This window comes from Lissotriton helveticus, chromosome 5_1 (assembly GCF_964261635.1).
Source record: "Lissotriton helveticus chromosome 5_1, aLisHel1.1, whole genome shotgun sequence".
Taxonomy (NCBI): domain Eukaryota; kingdom Metazoa; phylum Chordata; class Amphibia; order Caudata; family Salamandridae; genus Lissotriton; species Lissotriton helveticus.
This window is the reverse complement of record NC_136065.1, coordinates 351984878-352006331: the sequence shown is the minus strand read 5'-3', so window position 1 is coordinate 352006331 and position 21454 is coordinate 351984878. Positions and strand designations below refer to the sequence as shown.

The 21454-nt window shown below is 43.8% G+C and overlaps 1 protein-coding gene across 1 annotated transcript in view; it reads right to left on the bottom strand.

Moving 5' to 3' along the window:
• Positions 1-1037: 1037 nt before the first annotated feature.
• PRXL2B (peroxiredoxin like 2B) overlaps positions 1038-21454 on the bottom strand; it is a 62185-nt gene continuing 41768 nt past the window's right edge. Inside the window, exons 5-7 of the mRNA XM_078640927.1 lie at positions 12239-12314; positions 2501-2622; positions 1038-1412 (exon numbers count right to left, since the gene is read on the bottom strand). Coding sequence (XP_078497053.1) covers positions 1386-1412; positions 2501-2622; positions 12239-12314 — 225 coding nt within the window. The 3' untranslated portion in view covers positions 1038-1385. The remainder of the gene's footprint in view (positions 1413-2500; positions 2623-12238; positions 12315-21454) is intronic.

The following is a 21454-nucleotide window of genomic DNA, read 5'->3' as shown; positions in this document are numbered from 1 at the left end:
TGAAAACTGCTTCATGGATTTACACCAAACCAAGCAAAGGTCATTTCTTGGGTAAAGTTATACTTTCAAATCAGGTTTGGTGTTCTTGTATTTAGCTCTTGTTTCCTATAGCAGGCAGCACATATATATACCTAAGGGGCAGGGCAGGTAAGGCCAAGGGAAGTGGAAGGGTAGGGGAAAGGAACCGGAAAGGAGAAAGGAAAGGGACATAAAGATAGTGTGGAGTGTACCAAGGCATCAGAACGACCAGCACCCACTGTCCCTAGTTCAATTATAGCAAAACCATATATTTAAAAAAAATTAAAACTCTTGTATGTCTATCAAATAGGAAGGGATGAGATGAATTTCTATTTGTTAGCAGGAGCGATAGGTCTGGCCATGGGTACATTAATGGAGGCTGCAGAGAATTGGGAGGAATCTCTTACACCAATTCATCATAGTTTCCTTGAAAGAAAAATGTAGCAAACAAGAAATATAGAAACATAGGTCAATATTGCTTCATATTGGACTTAAATATTTCACCATCCCCTCTCATCAGTGTTGCAGCAACACAAAGTAAATGAAACAGCACTGATATTGAAATAAAATTAGCAATTATGAGAGAGAAGCAGCTGATATTCTACAAGTGGCAGCTTGGGGGCAGTGTTAAAGCATACAAAAACGCAGCTCTATGCCAATTTTTAAGTAGTAGGTCAGACTTAGTTATGTTCTGTTGCTTGTTACCCAGCTACTTGGCTAGGTCAAAGTTGTGCTCCAAATCCCAAATCACCAGGAATTATTATTATTTTTACCTGAAACTCCCTCCTTTTGCCACATTTTCAATCCAAAAATCACAGAAAGCTGTAAATTACACTACAATGATGTACTGCCGAATTCATAAGCCACCCCACTTGTGTTGAATGCGTGCAGGGAGTTTACATGCACACCAACAGCACCCTAGATTCTGTGTCTAAAGTCATGACTTTCAATTTTGGCTTGTAGTTTTGTGCAACATTTCATTCTGCTGGCATAAACAAATCAGTCCAAACTGCATGGCATTTGCAATAAGTAGGAATTTATTTAAATAAATGCAAGACATTAAATGATTTGACTGCTGTTCCGAAGAGTGTAAAAGGAGTATGTGCCAGGCTATGGACACAGTAAATGTCAATGTTCAATAATTCTGGTATACCACACATCTGGTTTCTTCACAAACAGTCTTGCAATTGTATATATGCAGATAATTCACCCAACTTCAAGACCCCTGTGATTTCGTCTGCACAACTGTCCAAATAATGATGCTACCAGGACACAGAGCTAACGCAGCTACAGTGCTCCTGGCATTACCAGGTTTCTTCAAAACTGCACATAGGCACTCTTTCCGTTTCCTTCATGAGTTGTTCTGGCTATCTCGTGCAAACATCATTTGTGCACTGTGAAAAACAGAAAAAGGTAATCAATTTAAATGTGTTTTGCTATTCAACATTCAGGCTTCTGATTAAATTATGCAAAGATACAAGGAGAAAACTTCACAGCCAAACATGGCAGGCAACCAGTTTGGTAAGATATCAACCCAGCGTCGAGTTTGCATCCAAGTAACTCTCACTATCTGGATTCATATTTTCATACACTAGTCCAGATTATGGGGAAGGGCACTTGTTGCAAGGGTTACGCTTGCTAATACTATAGCTGATGGTGTGAGTCTTGGAGGACTTGAATAAGATCAATAAAATTGCAGCAGTATGTTCCTCCTAACATTGTTAATCAATTTGTCTCCCACCATACCGACGGTAATGCTAAGGCATTCTTTAGATTTAGTTTCAGCACTACGTCCATCATCTCCTTGTGTTTGCTTTGTTCGCCCTAAGTTGTCAGGGTGTGCCCAGATGTGGGACCCTTGCTCACTTTGCCACTGGATTCAAGCGAGCCTGGCTGATGGTGTTACCCAGGAACCGATCCCAGGATGCCTGGCTTGGCAGATCAGGCTGGACTGTCCCATGAGGCACAGGGTCAAGACTGATTTGAAGATAGCTGGGTCTGAAATAAGGTGGCGGAGTGAGCTAAAGAATGAGGATGGATTCAGATCAGTGAATGGGGGTGAGTGATTGAAAAGTTTCAGCGCTCCGTCCATCATCTCCTTGTGTCTTTAGATCAGCCATGAACCTGCAATGGGCTCCGCTCCCCTACATGAAGCAGTTCAGCACCCACCTGTGGATCTATAGATAAAAAACCTAGACTAGACTAATCACCAGTTCTTCGATTATTTTCCTAAATCTATTGCCTCGAGCACAAGAAAAACTAAAATCGATATATGTCTATATCTTCAGATTGAAATATATCAGTCATAACCAATCGCTATGACATTTAACATCAGCCAATCAAAATCCAGCTCTTGAGGCCACCAATCATCGAATATCTGGTACAAACCCTGCAATGGTCATGGTGCTGATCTGAAAGCCATAACTACTGATCTGCTTTGGTAAACACAGAAAGGGCATTCAAGCCACTGTGCTAATCATACCTGAGGTCTTTGACTTTCCTGCACACCGTCTGCTTTGATCCCAAGTGTTTGGATGATGGTTTCCAGGGGAATGTGGTCTCCAGGAGAATCCTGTATGAAATGCAGAAGCACTTTTTCTCCACCTATAGAACGAGAATACAATAAGGTATAGGTTTTAGGTATGGATAAATTTTGCACTCGCTGCAAGAGATACACACATCTCCTTCTGAACACCAAATTGTTGTTCTTTCAGTACTTTTGACCTTATCTAAAGGTCCAGCCTCATGCAGATTTGAAAGATAGAAAGTTTTTGCTATAGTCACATCAAGCTCTGTCTTGTCTCTAAAACCTTTACCCATTGGATGTATTAATTACCTTGTGTTCGTGGATTTCAAAAGTAAGCAGCTCAAGCAACCACAAACAGAGCCAGAGGCTGCCACAGAGAGCTTTAAGGTTTTGTGGAAGCTCAGCTGGATCACACTATGCCTCCATTTCTTTTCCACCAAAATTACATGAGATGTGATGCTCAGATTTTGGCACCAAAGAAAGTAGTCAACACGAGACATAGGTAGAAGTTAGCAAGCACAGCTAAAGCCAATAGGTCACAACATGGTGATCAATTGGCTTTGTCATTGTTTTTTAGCTATGCTACACACCATCCATGATGCAGTGCAAGGTGTCTAAAGTTTTTTAAAATAAGCCTTTGACTGTGTCACTTTTATGTGGGCGCACCACACATATACACCTATGAAATTACACCGCTGCTTTTGCTACCGATTCAAGTTGGATCGGTAACTAAAAGGGAAAGAACATTTTTTTATTGATTTAAGGGAGCAGGGCGGCAATGGAAGAGGGAGGAGAGGACGGAAGAAATGGAGTGTCTGATGAAACATGGGGTAATGTGGAAGCAACACGCACATCCCCCTTCTGAACACCATATTAGTTTCCTTTCTGTACTTGTGTCTGGATCTCAGCTAAAGGTCCAACCCCATGCAGATTTGAAACACATTCCTGTGTTTTGGAAAAAAGACAGCCCCCATTGCATCAGGAAACTTTACAGTAGGAAACAAAAGGCTGACTGCAAACTTATTCAAGGTTGCAATTTAGGTTTATGTTTTAAAAACGTTAGCAAAGTATTGTTTACTCTTTCCAGAAGCACAAAATTAACAGATCTCCACAACCACGCCAATAAACACTTAACAGGTTTTAATATGTGAAGGGAGTAGAAAGCAAAGCCAGCAACCTTGCATCCCTGAAAAGCAAAAGTTATTCTACAAAGGCAGGAAGTGGCCTATCAGAGGTTAATGAACCACTCAAAAAGTGGGATTGCTGAAAGGAGTTTCCCAGGAAAAGAGGTACTGGTAGCAACACCGTACACAGAAACACCATTTTAAAATCACAACACAAGGCATTACCTTGAAAATCATCTCTTGCAATATCATACTGATGAAGAGTGTTAATAAGGGAAGAAGAAACTTTTCTAAGAATAATTTTAGAAATTATATTGAAAAATAAATTCCTCAGAGGCAGATGAAGTGGCATTTTTATTTTATTTATCAGAGGAATTTAATTACATTAATTAGCCATTGGCGTGGATGTTACTTTAATATATTTAAACGCATCCTGTGCGTGTGAATCTGAAATGAAGTTCAAAATACCACTTTGGAAAAAATATGAAGGAATTCTGGGACAGATGTGTTAAAAGACAAGTCACAAAAAGTGGTCATAAATTGTGCACAACTTTTTGCGATTTATGTTTGAATTTGCAATGTCTCTCGTGTACTGTCACCGTTGTTATTTAGGACTCCTTATGATTGGCTTCAAATTGGGGAGACCTACAAGGAACAGGAGACCACTATCCATGTGCTTGCATTCCCAATGGGAAACCTTTTTAATGCAGGCTGCATTCCATAAATAAATCAATGCAGATTCAAGAAAAATAAGAAAAAGTAATTTCAATTTAGCAATATATCGAGGCTAGCAGGAAGTGTTACCCTAGAATGTTCAACTGAGATTTTTTGTTTCCAAACTGATTTAAAGTTAGCCAAGAGCAGGGGGAGAAATGGAAGGAGAGGGAGTTAGGGGGTGGGACTGTAAGAAGGTGGCTACCTGACTATGGTTATCCCAGATTTTTTGCCTTGTGTTTAGCTGGTTTTCGACTTAGTTGGCCTGGTTCCCTGCTAATCAGGGCTCCAGGCTATCTGCTCTCTCTGTAAAATGGATTCCATGTACCCTAAGTACATACCACAATTGGAAATGGACTCCTTGTCAGCCCCTGTACCATGCACTATAGGTGCTCAGGGCATAGGTGCCACCAAGACCTACCAGGGGCTGCAGCATATCTTTTGCCACCCCTGGCTGGTTCTTAAATTGACACAACTGGCTGATCACTCAGCTGGGGCAAGATGGTGTAATCACCTCTTGCTTAGGTATAGTATACCTATATCTAAACCTATATCTGGACACATATAAACCTGTGAGTCACTCCTATGGAAGGCCTTATCAATCCTGGAGGCAGAGTGCGTGGTTTAATGTGAGATGGAGCTCTAGCATGAGCTGAGCCTGTCTGCAGCTGTCGGGAACAACTCCCTAAGCTGTTCCAGGATAATGCCATACCATATACTATTAAGTGCATTATAATCCTCGCGGTTATATAGCAACTTTGGTTTGGCTTTATCAAAACATGTCGTGTAAGGTGTCATACGATTTGGAATACTATCCCCTCGCCAGTTCTGGCGACGGGGATAGCATTCCACCCCTCTAGAGGGAGAAGACATGTTACTTTACTTAAATGCGGTTGATTTTTAAAAGAGCCTCAGATCCACAAAATGGATGCTTCTGCCACAGACACGGGTCTGACCCCCTGCAGCTGACCGAAACTCAGCCAAGGGGGCCTGGACAAAGGGTTTCCTGTCGCAGGGAGGTGTCCCACCTCCCCAGACAGGAGATAGTGGATTGTAGCAGGGAGGTTTGAAAGAAACCAGACACTGCATGGGGAGCACAAGGCTGCCCCTTGCATAATCCGGCCAAACCGGTTCTGGGGGACACCAGCCCCCGTCACAGCGCGGCCTGGATCAAAGGAAAGGGGTGTACCCACCCCCTTCCTGGGTCCCACCCATTGGAGGGGACCTAGCAGGTAATCCAGCCCCCTAGATTGGTATAAGAATGGGAGCAGTGCCAATGCACTTCAGATTATCCTGATGAAACATAAGAAACGAAACTCTGGACCCTTCGACATCCTACTCAACGTAGAAGACTGAAGAATCTCCCTTGTGGTCAAGGAGTGACCACCCTGTGCAAACAGGCACCATCCAGCACCTCGACGTCTGCTTTGTTGCAGTTCCCGCCAGAACTCGAGCGACAGAGATCGACGAGATCAAGCTTGCCTGCCTTCTTACAGCCCGATCCACAGTCCCTGCAGAGCTGAGACCCGTGGAGGCGACCGGAAGCGTGGGGCACGCCATCTTGAAAAGACCGCGAGACGCGGACCATGCAGCCCACGAGTGACCCTCGAAGCTGTACACCGGGGTTTGAGAAGCCCCAACCCTGAGCCACTCTTGCACCGAAGTTCACCCCTCTACACTCGACGAGTGCTGCGTGGAGCCCTTCTGCTTTCTTTGGCTCAACGCGTTGGCCCGGTCACTTGCCAGCTGGCTTGTGGCCCCTGTGCCGGCGAAAACCGAAATACGACTTGTGATTCTGGTTGCTCCAGACTTGCACCAGCTCCCCTGAAAAGGAGCACCCACTCTGACCCTCCTGGTCCGAGTGAGAAGCAATCTTCCAGTTCCGCGTGGATTGCTTTTGCCAAGTGTTGTTTGCTCCAATCTTGAAGCCGACAGCGCCGACGGTGAGAGCCTACGTGGGACAGCTCGTGACCCGCTCCTGGACGTCGCAGATGCCCCAGAGCCCACGTGGCAGCGGAGAGAAGCTCCTCGACAACCACCTGATTGCGCCCGACATTGCCTGGTTCCGTCCTGGTTCCACCCTGGTCACTGCTGAGTGACCCAGACTCTGTCCCCTCTGCTTTCAGGTACTTTACGACTCTGATCCACCCTTGGATCACACCGGACACTTCTCCTTCACATCGCCTGCAGCATCTTCAGCTTCAAGCACCCAGAACCTGCACGACGAAACCCGACGCCACTTCGACCCTATGCACCCGCTTCCTGTGGGTGAGGTAACATTGCAACGCCGGTGTTCCCACACTGGTACACACCTCTAGGGTCTGTGTCTAAAGTTTTGTCCTTCTAGGTTCAGCGGAAGTATCCTAAAACTCTGTTTGTGTAACTTTTACGCACCATTGACTTGCATTGGTGCATGCGTGTGCTTTAAGCACTGCACCCGAATCCCGCGGACTTTTCCCGACTTCAGCATTGCTTGTCCCGACTGCTCCCAGCGATTCCCTAGGCCCTAGGCCTAACCACTGTTCGATTGGTATCTCTTATACCACTTTCTTAGTATATGGTCTGAGTGGCTCCCCGCCCTCATCCATAATTGTGCAACTTTGTATGTTATACTGTGCTTTTGATTTAACGCTTGTGCCCCTTTGTTCATAAAGAGTACTGGGGATTATTTTAAGAATAAACACATATATTTTTATAATATATACTTGTGTGGTGTCCTTTCATTTGGTATTACAGGATTGTGATTGGTAAAACAGTTCGCTTAACACGACCTCTTGAGTTGAGCCTTTAAGGCTGCTTAGACTATGCTACCATTAAGATAGCTTGTCTACAGGGTTGACTTACAACCAGACACCATAAGGGATAGTTTGGACTGATACAAGGTGGTTCCAGAATTGGAAACATCATATATCAGGCCAACTTCTCACAGGGACGAACAAAAGAAATGGGGTATTTGAAGAAACATGGGGAAATGCGGAAGCAACATGGGAAAGGTTGGGGACAAACTATAAAGCAACACAGAGGAGGGTGGCTGGATGGACACAAAGCAGAGAGGGCGGAAGGGACAAGTTAAACAACACGAGGGGTGAGAGAGTCGGCGAAGCAATTAGGAGAAGAACGCTGGTGAGCAGAATAGTGAGGGGCGGGTGACAGAGCAATGCAAAGAGAGAAGTAGATGAGGGAGACGGCTCAAAAACACATGGACTCTCAAGGCGTGCTCAACTAAAAAGAAAAAGTAGTGCTTGAAAATCAAAGAACGAAAGCAGAGTTGCCTGCTAATCACAGCAATAATAAAGCGGCAATGTTTCTTTTGTCAAAACAAAAACAAGATTGACTAACTGGGACAAGAATAAGAGAATGATAAGGAACGCCAACCAGGGGTAAGAAAGGGCGGTTCCAAATCCCTCTATGTTCTTGGTAAGTCGCAATATGCCTAACAGACAGCATGTGCGAGGTCTAGTAGGCTTGACCTACAACGAAGAGAGCCATGATCTTCTACATCAAAGCATTTCTCCATAGGCACAGATACGGTTAAATCTTTTGACACGTCAAGTTTTCCCCAGTTAGAACCTCACACTGCTAAAAAAGTGAGATCAGGTTTGCGCTGAGGCACATGGCAAGGTCGTTTTAGGGAAGGGCTGTCAAGCACTGCTACATGAGGACTAGACCTAAAACTTTCAAGACAACACTGATGAATAGCCTGAAAGTCTGCCTTTGTCCTAACCCTCATGGACTAACGTGGACACCAAGGTTATGGTCTTGCACGGAGGTTATGAATAGGAGGTAAATGAGCATTACTGAATGCACGCTGAAGATCAGCGATGTGTAAGGCCTGCTTCTGTATTTGGAAATCTAGAGAGGAAATGCAAATGTCTGTAATATATAACCTATGGCTAAAGCAAGCAGAGACCCCTATTCGTTCACTTCCTATTCAACAGTAGATATGTCTTTTTGGAGCAAGGTTCTGAATGCATCCAAGGACATAAGTATAAAACATTATCCGGCACTAGAGGGAAAACTAAAACATTGGACAATCAGCCTGCCAAATCTTTCTTGGGACTGGCTTTCATGCATTAGGCTTTTGCCATAACCCTTCCAGAGGCATTCCATGGCACTACATCTTGTACCATAGGTGGGACGTATGTTTGGGTATCTGTAAAAAAAACAAATTGACATTCCTAGAAGGACTCCCTTTTCCTCTTTGGTTTACTTGTTTTCTCGTTAATAGATGGCTCTTTTGTTTCCACAATTCTGAAGCAGCACCCTCTTTAAATAAATGTATCTACTCATTTCAAATAAATCCTAAAATTATATTTTGTGATTGTGTCTGAATGACAGCATTCACTGGACTTCAATTTGGGACAATGGTTGATCCAAATAGTGTACCATACAATTGCAAACTTGAGAGAATACGAGTGCTAGTAACACAGTTGAATACACCATCGTTACAATAAGCTTTTGTCTATGTGGAATAGAGCATGGAATCAAAAATACAGAAAATCTTATTCTGTTTGTAAATGCTGATTAAGAGAAGCAATCATTTGCATTTGTGCTGCTAAAGATTTTGGGGGGAAAATGTCAATATAAAAGAAGCCCAGAAAAATGTATAAACTTCACCTTCCAATACATACTTTTATATGGTATTGCTGCCATTCATTTTCTTTTATTGAAAACAATTGTTGTAAAAATTAAATATTGCATTATTGATTTCCATGATTCCCCAGTCTGTGCAAAATCACAGAAGTCTGAGGTTCAGAGGAGTTGGAAAATGATATCAAATCTAGCTTCCACTCTACGTGTGATCAATGCGCATATTTCTAGAGCAAAAGTATTTACCTTAAGTCCAGGAGGGTCGGAAGTACAACAAACATTCAGAATAACCATAGGTTATGTCAATGTGCCTAAATTAGATACCTATGATCCATACAAGAACAATACATATGGAAGGGAGCCCCACAGAGATCCGCAAATGTGACTGAAGGGAGCAATACGTAGTGGTAAATGTGGAAACAACTAAATAATTCAGACCGGATCAATGATTAAATCCTTGTTTTCATCATTCTGTCAACAATTGCACAGATCTGATAGCAGCAATTGTTGTTGGAGGGAGCAGTTAGTCAGGAAATAGATCCAAGGATGTACGTGTTCTACATAGCAACTGAATTGGGCACCAAATGACAAGGAATGTTGCCATATAAAATCATGCTACAGCAATGAGAGCCATCTTACAAATCTAAACAATGCTCTTGTGACCACATATAAAAAGATGTCCCCTGCCTTCTGATAAACCTGGACATCTTAGCTTACCTCAACAGTGTCAACCACCAAGCCCTCATCCACGCCATGAAGTCTCAAATGGGATTCATGGGAAATGTCATGTGCTGGTTTTCCACCTACTTATCTAACAAACAGCAGTTTCTTTACAAGGGTACCTCCAGGTCCTGAAAGATCCTGAGCACTTGCAGAGTTCAAGGGTTCAATTATGTCTCTTATCTTCAAGCGCTAGATGGAGGCTCTGAGGACTCTACAAACAGACAACTTCAACATCAAACAAGAAGCCAATGGCAAATAACTTCATTTGAAGTTCTCCTCTACCACAGACATCCAGTTCCTAAAGCATGCTCACCATCTCCGGTAGCTATTGGCAAACCAGCAGCCACAACCCCATCAGACTGGAGACGAAGAACAAAAATGATAAAGCAAGGAAACCAGTTACCACTCTAATCTGTGTATAGCCTTTTACTGCCTTTCATCTAGGTTGTTACATAATTACAACATAATGTTATGTTATGTTAACACTACTTATATAGTGCACTGTCATCCCATGAGTATCCTGGTGCTGTATTACCTGGTTACTGCTACAACACATAATCCTAAGCAAGTAGCACTTGCTGAGTTTGTACAGGTGACCTGTTTTACTCCTTAGGAAAGAGCCAAGTCTTAAGTCTCTTTCTGAACTGTAATAGATCTTCAGTCCGTCTCAAAGTTAACGGAAGCTCATACCAGAGCCGGGCCGCTTCAATACTAAAAGCCCATCTTCCAAACCTCATTGTTTTAGTCCGGGATCTGCTTACCAAGTTGGCCAATGAAGATCATAGGTTTCTCTTCAGGGCGTGCCATTTAAATGTGTTTTGTAGCGGGACACGCCTGGCCCCATGTAGTGCTTTAAACACGAAACAGAGTGATTTGAATTGTATCCTCTGCGTCAGAGGGAGCAAATGAAGCTCCCTCAAAGACATGGAAGCTGATGACCTGTGCGGTCTATCGAAGGCCAGCTTGTCAGCAACTGTTTGGACTCTTTGATGTCTCAATTAAGAAGTTGGGAGCCCCTAATAGTAGAGCATTACATTAGTCTAATCAGCTTAGGATGACACTTCTTACCACTAGGGCTCTAGCCGGTACAGGGAGCATATGAAGAATCTTTTGTAATGCTCTAATGAGAATAGCAGGTTGCCTCAGTTTTGTTCACTTGGGCTTCAAGGCTTAGTTTGCTATCAAAGACTACACCCAGATTGTGGACTGTCTCTGTTGATATTAGGGGCTTGTCTGATTGGATGGTCCCAAAAATCCACCGGGAAAGGGTGGGGATTTTCGTTGCCATGCATCATAGGATCTCGGTTTTGTCACCGTTAAACTGCAGGGAGTTCTCTTTGAGCCATCCTACAGTTTTTTGCATACACTTGTGAATGCTATCGAGTGACAATGATTGATCCCTTTCTAGTGATAGAATAAGTCGTGTATCTTCCTCATAATTTACTAAGTTGACTTTGTATGACTTAATGACTGAAATCAGCGGGATCATATAGATATTAAAAAGTATGGGACTGATTGCTGAGCCCTGAGGGACACTGTGTAATGTTTTTAAATTCAGATTGGAAGGGGGGTAAGGCTACCGCCTGTCGTCAGCTCGCATTCTAAGTTTGTCCAGGACTGTTAGTAGGGCGGTTTCGGTTCCATGCCCCGGTTAAAAGCCACATTGGTCATCTTCCAATTTGTGGTTAGTTTCGAGAAAGAGAAAGAGTGTTTTGCTGACAAATCATTTGATAATTTTAACTGGGTAAGGTAGAAGAGATATAGGCCTGTAGTCACTGGGGGACCCAGGGTCTAAGGTAGGTTTCTTCAGAAGTGGCATAACTATGGCCTGTTTCCAAAGAGATGGTACTACCCCACTATTCAGGGATTGGCAACAAATCCTACGGAGTTCATGGGAAGAGCTCTCCCTGCAGTTCTTTCCATACTCGGTGAGGTAAAGGATCCAATGGGGATCCAGACGACACACTCAATGCTAACTTGTTGAAATCCTCCTCTGAGAGAGTCTCAAAGTGTTCGAGGGTCTCTGTCTCATCTTTGTCCACCTTGTCCCTTCTCTGAACCAATGACCGCATCTTACCCAAGCTAGTACATAACAATAAAATAGGGCATTCTTGAAACAACAACTTTGATGCCTAAAAGCGAAAACTTCTCTTATACCAGAAGACGATTTAGCCATAAAATGACAGGAATCGTATGAGCTAGAGAAGCAATCCCTCTCAGAGGATCAAAGAGATCTGGAGGTACGACAGCTTTTGGTTCTAACAGCTATGACAACAATACGTTTTCTAACCTTAGTAAATATCACAAATAACAGGTGTTGAAGTTTTAGATGCCTATTGAGCCTTAGGAACACACCAAAATACACCTGCCTAAATAAGTTTTGTACTTTTGAGTTAGGAATAATAATGAGTATTAACAATAGGAACCAATTCTGTGTACGTTGTCCCCGATTTTTAAAAACAGAGGATTCCGTAATCAAATTCTCCTGGTTTCATCAGTTACTTTCAGATTAATGCATTGGGTTTCAAATAAAAATAATTACCTTTATTGACTATTAGCATCCCACCACTCTGCAGGAGGTCCCCCAGAAAATTTCCTTGGATGCCATCTGCGTTTGCCTGTATGCACCAAAACAATTATATAATTAATCAAATCTAGAATACTGCCAAATTATGGTATATAGTTACAGGCTATGCAAGTGAAGAGCACAGTATCAGAACCTTGTTCTAAGGAACACATTCATGGTGTTGTTAGCGTAGACGTTTGTTTTTACCATCATCTTTTCAAGTACATTTTTAGACAAACTCAGGAAGAATTCAAAACAATGACAAATACTGAACGAGATGCGAAGTAAATTTAATAGAATTGTAAATAAAGACCATATTTTCCCAATTCACTCTGCCTTCAACATTTGCTATTGTTCAGCATTTGCTAGAAACATATTGGGAGCTGGGTTCCCACTTGTGCAGACATCAATACCTCAACAGGCGTTGGCAAAGCCAATAGGTCGGACTTTAACATGCTAATTCGTTCAAACAGAAGCATGCATAAATAAATGTGTGTAGACGATTTGTGCTATGTCTCTGTGCAATCGGTCCGATCCCTGGCCGCCTATATCTGTGACCTATTTTACATTTACCAGCTCAAGGTTTGGGGGAAAAAACAACGGTATTTTCATATTAGGTGCACAGGTTGTGCACAAGTATAACATCACTCTTGATTGGTAACAGGTCGCTCTGTAAAGTCACCCATGGTGCATCATCAGCATGAGGGTGAATCACGTTTAGGAGAATAAATCCAATTTACATGCAAAATCACACTGAGGGAGCAAAATCACACTGAGGGAACAAAATCTAATTTGGAACAGCATCAGCAGAAGAGTGTACAAATCTTTTTGGAGCACAAATTACGTTTAAGAACAAAAACATATTTAAGTGAACAAAATTACATTTAGTTACAACATTGAGTATAGTTGCAACAACAAAAATAACCACATTAGGTGGAACATCAGGAGTGCAGGTACACGTCTAGGTGCACAAACACAGGTGCAAATCACAGTGAAGAGTGTGGTACATTTAGATACAAAAGGAATCAATAAAGTGAGAAAATGTTGACAATTGAGTAAGGTAACAGGTGTGGATCACTATGACATCCTATTTGGCGGACAGCAAACTTAGGTGGAAAACCAACCTTTGTGCAACATCAGCTGGAGTACAGAAAAACACTGGAAGCACAAATCAAATGAAGGCATAAAGTCACTTAGATGCAAACTAATACCTGGTGCTAGGTAACAGCATACCGGTATCACATTTACGAGCAAAACCATATTTAGGTTCAAAATCACAATAATTTTGTAAATCATCCTTAATGTGACAGGGTTATGGATCCTAACCAAACACTGAAACTGCTGAAGGAGCAAGCCAAAGTAGCTCTTCCGCATAAGTTGCAGTGTTGCTGGGATGAGTTCTGGCAAGCAGCCAAACCTGTAGCTAGATTAAAAAATACATAGAAATAGAAAGACATATACAGTGGGAAGGTCATACAAACTAAGGTGAAATTACGCAAATACACCATAGATTGATGTGCCACCTAATACCTTTTTTTCATGGCCTTAAGTATTGATCGAGCATTTGTAATGAGCACTCCAGACACCAAATCGTCTCTAAACACAGGGAGAGTCTTTGTGTGTTCGATGTAATGGTTAAGGTGTTGCTGTGGTAAGTTTTTTGGTTTGAGACTCTTCCAGAATGTAAAATGGAAGTCTGTCTAACGAGCATCTTTTTATGGAGGTACTCGTCAACTACAAGTAGGACTGGTTAGAGTGATGTATGGAGAAAGGTGGGCTATGATTACGCTGTCCGGTTTTAGGTTTAAACCTATAATAACTGCTAAAACCCCACCGGAAGGGAAATAGCCCTCATCAGTGTAAACATATAAACACTGAAAAAACACCTGCGCAACCACAAACTAAATGCCATTTAAAGATAGGAAAAGGAGAGTGAAAGCGTCTTTTTTATTTCTTCCTGAAGGGGTCAATACAATGTAACTGTGTTATATAAGGTAGCAGTAAGAAAGACTGGACTAACATTATTCTGCTTGAGTTTTGTTGTTTGGGATGTCACAAAAATATTGTTTCTTCTTCCTTTTTCAGTTTTGTGGTAGCACTGTTTTGTTCTGCGCGGAAACTAAAACGCAAAATTTCTCATTTTGTGCGTTGTATGGCATCAAAGAAAGAGTCATCCCAATGTGGTCACTTAGCTGGTGGTTCTCTTTCCTAGAGGCCATGAATGCTATATTATCCATGTGGCAACCGTTTACTGATCTGTTTCTGAGTGATGATGCCAAAGGCAAGAAATGTGAGGATCTTGGGTCACATATTGATAGTGATTTGAAAAAAGTACTCTACTGCATTTTTAGATTTTTACAGGAAAGCATGACATCTGTACTGGACATAATAAAAAAAACTAGAGTCTGAAAACACCTTGTCTACCAAGTGTTCAGCATAATTGGTGTAGATGTGAAACGTCTCCTTGAAAGTAGGCTGGGCGACACTTTTAGTGACTTTTGCACTGCAACATGTTCCATGTGCTTGTCACTTGGTAAGCAAAGAAATGTTGAGGATTTTACAATGTATTTGAAATAGCCCTTCATCAACCATGTCATTTGAAGTCAATGAAGCCTCACTGTGGTACTCTGCACACGTTATAGATCCCTTCCATAAAGGGAAATTTTCTCCAGAGTTTTAAAAGTGCTCCCTCTTTTTTGACCGCTTTAATAACTCTGAGGGAATATGCGCCCAGTTCAATGCATATGTTGCAGAACCTGTTGCAGAGAATCACAATCTTCAGGTGCACCAGTATTGGCATGGAAAGCTATGTCAGTGGCCAGAGTTGGTAAATTGTGTACTGGCTATTTTGGCATTGCCTGTCTCAAGTGCCAATGTTGAAGAAGAGGGCCTTTTCACAGATAAAAGTTTACACGGGAAGGAAAGAGCGAGCGTGCATGACCAAAGACTCACTGAAGAAGTATTGTATCGTGTACTACGATAAGTTTGATTCGTAAAAATGTATTTGGACCTCATATACACTGTACGTACACTGTCTATATACCATGTACTATTAGTGCAGAAAGCAAGCAATAATAAAAGCAAGTTCCATAAACACTAGAAAAACACTCTTTCTGTTGTTTTTAATGGCACGAAAATGTGTAATCACTGAAAACCACTGTTTTTTTAAGGTATTGAAATCACTTGAAGACACTGAAAAAAAACCACCAGAATTTACCAAAAATAGAAACTGAAAACAGGAAAGCCTAGCTATGATGATAGAATGTCAAAAACAGGAACAGGCAGGAACAGACTCTGGGAACGTGGTCGTCTGTGACATTTTTTGGTGCCCTCCTCATTCTGCACATTTGACGGGCCAAGTGAAAAACAGATTATCATGGAGCCCTCTGACACTGTAGTGGTCATTCACATTGCAAAACACAGTGGAAGTGTTCATTAAGGGAAAAATAAATGTTTAAAAAACTTTGCTCTTTCAAATGGTATATACAAGGGCTCGATTCACAATGGGCCATGCAGTCGTGTGGCCTGCAGAGGCCCTCACTCAAGGTGGTAGGGCCTCTAAACTGCAGTTTGTGAATTGGGAGCTGAGTGAACAAGAATATCCAAGAAGTCTAAGAAATAATACAAAAAAGCATATTTGCAGAAAGGCTCCCATCCAATGGTAGCTTTTAGGAGTGACTCACTTGAATCGTATGAACACTTCGGAACCATTTCACCAAGAAAGACATAATTTTGTAACCACAGGTTTACACCTGTGTGTAAGTGCAGATTTACGAATATCTGGAATTTGCAATATGAATTGAACTGTGTGCCAGGCGCAGGTTTTTATGCAAATTTCTGGGAAGGTCATGTGACCTTTCCAGCAATATCATATCACCAGGGTGCTGAGTTCTCCGAAACACAGATCTCCTTACAGGGAGAAAAGCACCCCAGTTGTAAACATACTTTTTGTGGGGGTATCTTTCCTCCATGGAGAAAATATTTTCACGGTTTGAGAGATCACTTTCCCATTTACCACCAAATCTGGGCGGGTCCATTTCCCTTCTAAGGGCCCGATTACGATGTTGGTCGGAAAGCATTTGGACCGAATCGGCCTTGGAATGGTTTACGACCGAATAGAATTCGGGGAGTTCGACTGACCGATTAAGATGGTTCGGGATAGCATTCAGTTAGCTTCCATTGACTTCAATGGGAGCCTGTGTTCCGGCCGAATACATAGGCTCCCATTGAAGAAAAAGTTGGCTGGGAAAACCGTGCACGGTGTGGTGGGCATCCCTTGGTGCCTGCCACACTGTGCATGGTTGGAAAGGAGTGGTCCCTTGGATAACCATACGGGCCCCATTCAGAAGGCTCCGGGTGAAGGGGACCTGCTACGGGGTCCCAAAGTCAGATTCCGACAGCCAATCTGTGTCAGAACAACAGATTCGGAAAGGTTGCCAGAATCAGACATCGTAATACATCGAAAATTTCTGAGTCGGTCGGAAATGTTGCCCGGGCTCCAAACAACTCAGTATTTCCAAATGCCGTCCGGTTCAGATTTGGAACAGAGTCGGAAAGTCCGAATGCTTTCTGAGCATGATAATCGGTCGGAATGGTTTCTGAATCAGTTGGAAACAAGGCTTCCAAACCTGATTCAGAAGGACCGAATACCGCTCGGAGGCTTTCCGACTGAAATTGTAATCAGGCCCAAAGTCTGGAAAGGGATTACATTAGCCCTGGCTTGGAGTAAATCTCTGACACTTTCTGGGGTGGAAAGGGGAAGGCGAGGAGGAGTTTGTGAATGCTGAAAAAACACCCATGTTTGTGGGCGTTCACCATGCTTATTAAGTTCCACTTCCCATCTCTTGAGTGGGATTTAAGGTTGTGGAGCTCTCTGAACTCATAGCAGAGATCTCCACACATGCAAATGGGCTTAAGTCAAGCTTAAGTATGGTACACTTAGTTGTAAACATATGTTTAAAAAAGTATTACTTTTGTGACTAGGGCCCTTTATTGGTAATTGCTTGCTAAGAAGACAAGGAGTGTAATTTCCCATGGTAAATTACGTGTCAACCGGTCCCAGAAACAAATTTCAGGATCTCTGATTTTCAGGTTTGAAACAATGACATTTATAATCAAATTTACTTCTGGTGAAAGGAAAATAAGCTGTAAAAGTGGGCAAACAACTTTTGCTAGACAAGTAACTTCAAATGATATAGGTTCGATTAAATCAAGAGGGACAGTGATCGTGAACGGGATTTCAGGTAATAAAACATCAAAAAATAAAATGGAGTGAGTAGAGTCACAGGCAGAAAGAAAGACATGTGAATGCAAGGAAGAATTGAAGATGGACAGGGAGAGTGATGGGAAATAAAAGATGTGGAGGGATCCCAAAAATTGAGAAAAGGATAGGAAGAGTAACAAGATTAAAAGGTGGGCAAACACAGAAACTGAGGCAGGCAATTAACCACAACCCTCAGCTCTGGATCACTGTAGTGGACTCTCACAACACAAAAGCGAGCAAGGCCACAGCTTAAACCACTAAGTAACAGACAGCGAGCGACCTGCAATACAGCAGACCACTAATCTGCTCTACCCAATGATGACTGGTTATGTTGTTGTTCAAACTGTCAGTCAGTGTTGTGGCAAAGGTTACCTGCATGGCTTAGAGAAGTCGAGTGATCTTGCCCTAAACCTTTCTGCCACATAACCCTGGGATTTTCCACCTGTGAATTCCACAATTATGATGTCTGCTCGCGGTGCTTTTTACCTTTCTGATTTTGGAGCAAGTTAAATGAATCCCTTTTCTAAACAAGGGTGACGGCTTTCCCCTCAACCTAAGCTATGACGTGATGCAATGGGGTCAGCAATTCCGTATTCCAAGGTCCCACATTAGAATTTTACATCCATCCCGGTGTGGAGGTCGCCTATTAAGTTGTGGTTAAAAGTGTTTGTGCTATTCAGATATCAAGAATCCTTTACCTTCGTTATATGTGGGAGATGCATGAAGTGTGTGTATGTGATCTACGAAGGACTTGGTAAATTAGGAGATCTGTATGGTCCCAGTGTATATACCGCACAAGATGGTGGCTTTGATGTGTGAAGGCTGGCTAAGTCCATGTACAGCTTATCAGCTTCATGTAGTCCTTTCCAGGTGCTCCGTCCCCAAAACCTCTTTTGTTTGGTGCTTGGGGGTGATCGGTAGTGGGGGGGTGGGGTGTCTCAGCTTCTATCTCCAGTGCAGGCTTCCCATGCCTGACTGAAACCTGCCCATAACCTGAATTACGTGTGTTTGCCGATTCCCTAGACAACTGGAAGAAGTGCAGATAGAATTGGAGTACAATCCACAAATCTCCTAGCACCAGTCCACACTGGTCTGACCTGTGACTCTTGGCTTCAAAGTCTGCTAATAGAGTAAAACAAGTCCGAACCCCACTGTACAGTGCCTGTATTCCGCTTTTCATTACCAGAAGGGCCAGAATGCAGACCGCCTTCACAACAGTTACACTGTCGATAGACAGCCATCCTTGTTCAGAATTATTTAATCATCTTTCAAGCCCATGTGTATCCCCTGATATTAGGGGTTAAGTGCTAGCCTAAGGGCTCATTCCCAATAGGAACTGTTACAGTAATTCACCACAGTAGCTGACCCTGGGCATGTTGGTGTCCCTGTCAAAGCAAAACCTTGTGTGATAGGTAGAGCCCAAGCTGGGCGCCTGTAGATACCACTAGGAAATCCATGTAGATACCATAATGGAAACAGGCCCACTACTACCGCTTTCCATTGGAAAGATAAACAAAACAGTTGGTTCCCCAAATGGCTGAAGGGCTCCATGTTTTGATTGAACACTGGTGATCAAACCCCAGTCACTGATGAATCCATCACCAGCTCTTTGAAGAAATAACTAACTTCATTGGGATGAGAGCCCCAATGTTTGAGTGGCAGGTATTTGGGCAATGGATTTGCTTTTCTGGCACACATTTATTTTTATTATGAACATGGAAACTCAACAGTGGAGGCCTACTTATTTGTAAAGTATCGTACCTAAGGTTGAACCAGTGACAGATTTGGAGCAGTAGTCACCACATCTATCCCACTTGCCCAAAATGAACCTCTTGCTTTGGAAGAGCCTTTTCAATGACTTGAGTTCCAACTACATCTGAAGATTGCAGACTCCACATGAACCCTGGGCCAAAACTGTAGAAATTCTAGCGCTTGGCACACAGGAGGCACTGGAAGAAGAAGAAAGAAAGAAAGAAAGAGAAAGGATAAAGAAGAGAAGAAGCAGCAGAAGAGCTGTAAATATGTGCTGTTGGGGAAGCTCTCTGTGGCCTCAGAATGGAAGACATGTGTGGCTAAATTTTAACCCCATGTTCGGTCCAAATAGTTGATCAATCATAACATGGGACTAAGAATCTACTTGAAGGTTAAAGTTAAACAAGCATTTACAATGCAATGGTCTCGGCATTCTTAAAGTTAGAGCTATTGGCATTGCTCATGACATTATTTGTATTCAAGTTTTTGTTTTTAAAACATAAATAAATGGCATTGTCATTTACTATGCCAATAGCAAGGCAGGAGAGCAAGCACAGCCAACGAGGGGGCAGGAGAGCAAGAACAACCAACGAGGGGGCGGGTGCAGCAGAGCAAGCACAACCAACAAGGGGGCGGGGACAGGAGAGCAAGCACAACCAACGAGGGGGCAGGAGCAGGAGAGCAAGCACAACCAACGAGGGGGAAGGGGATCAAGCACAACCAACAAGGGGGCAGGGGCAGGAGAGCAAGCACAACCAACGAGGGGGCGGGGACAGGAGAGCAAGCACAACCAACGAGGGGGCAGGAGCAGGAGAGCAAGCACAACCAACGAGGGGGCAGGGGCAGGAGAGCAAGCACAATCAACGAGGGGGCAGGGGCAGGAGAGCAAGCACAACCAACGAGGGGGCAGGAGCAGGAGAGCAAGCACAACCAACGAGGGGGCAGGGGCAGGAGAGCAAGCACAATCAACGAGGGGGCAGGAGAGCAAGCACAACCAACGAGTGGGCAGGGGCAGGAGAGCAGGCACAACCAACGAGGGGGCAGGGGCAAGAGTATAGCGAGGGGGCAGGGAAGCAAGCACAATGGGAAGGGGAGCAAGCACAGAGAGGGGGCAGGGGAGCAAGCACAGCGAGGGGGCAGGGGAGCAAGCACAGTAAGAGGGCAGGGGAGCAAGCACAGCGAGGGGGCAGGGGAACAATCACAGTGAGGGGGAATGGGAGCAAGCACAGCGAGGGGGCAGGGGAGCAAGCACAGCAAGGGGCAGGGGAGCAAGCACAGCGAGGGGGCAGGGTAGCAAGCACAGCGAGGGGGCAGGGGAGCAAGCACAGCGAGGGGGCAGGGGAGCAAGCACAGCGAGGGGGCGGGGAGCAGGCATAAACACGCTAAAACCACAAGTCCATCCACTGATTTGAGCTGGTGCGGGCTGTGCGTTTTCAAAGCACGCACAGAGAGCATGGCCATTAAGAAAGTGCAATCCTTTGGTGACAGGGAACGGCCAGATAGCCCGCAGGGTTAAATCACAACTCACCAGATCAGGCTTGTGTAAATCCGGGAGGGAGCTTCTGAGTTCCGAGTTTGCTTTCCGCGGTCACTAGATTACACGGTTGTAGGGAGATAGAGATGGCAGGACTGGCTCGAGCTCCGAGATCGGCAACAGCTAGGTGAGACGGAAAGACAATGGCGGCCGCCGCGCTTCACTCCTGGCCACACACAGGCGACAGAAGAGCATGGCCATTTAGAAAGTGCAATCCTTTGGTGACAGGGAACGGCCAGATAGCATGCAGGATTAAATCACAACTCACCGGATCGGGCTTGTGTAAATCCGGGAGGGAGCTCCTGAGTTCCGAGTTTGCTTTCCGAAGTCACAAGATTACACGGTTGGAGGGAGGGAAGCGCTGCCACAAATTGGGGCGAGATTGAGATGGCAGTACTGGCTCGAGCTCCGAGATCGGCAACAGCTAGGTGACACGGAGAGACAATGGCGGCCGCTTTTTAGCAATTATGGATTTCCCACCCGTGGCAGCATCTCTACTTCTTCCGGCGGCGGTCGGGCAGAAATGGCTTCAGCAAAGCGCCGACATTTTCGGATTTGGGGGCGTGGTTTTCGTTCTCTCCTCTTCCCATTGTCTGGAATGTAAAATTCCAGCCAATGGGAAGAGGACAGAAAGAAAACAAGA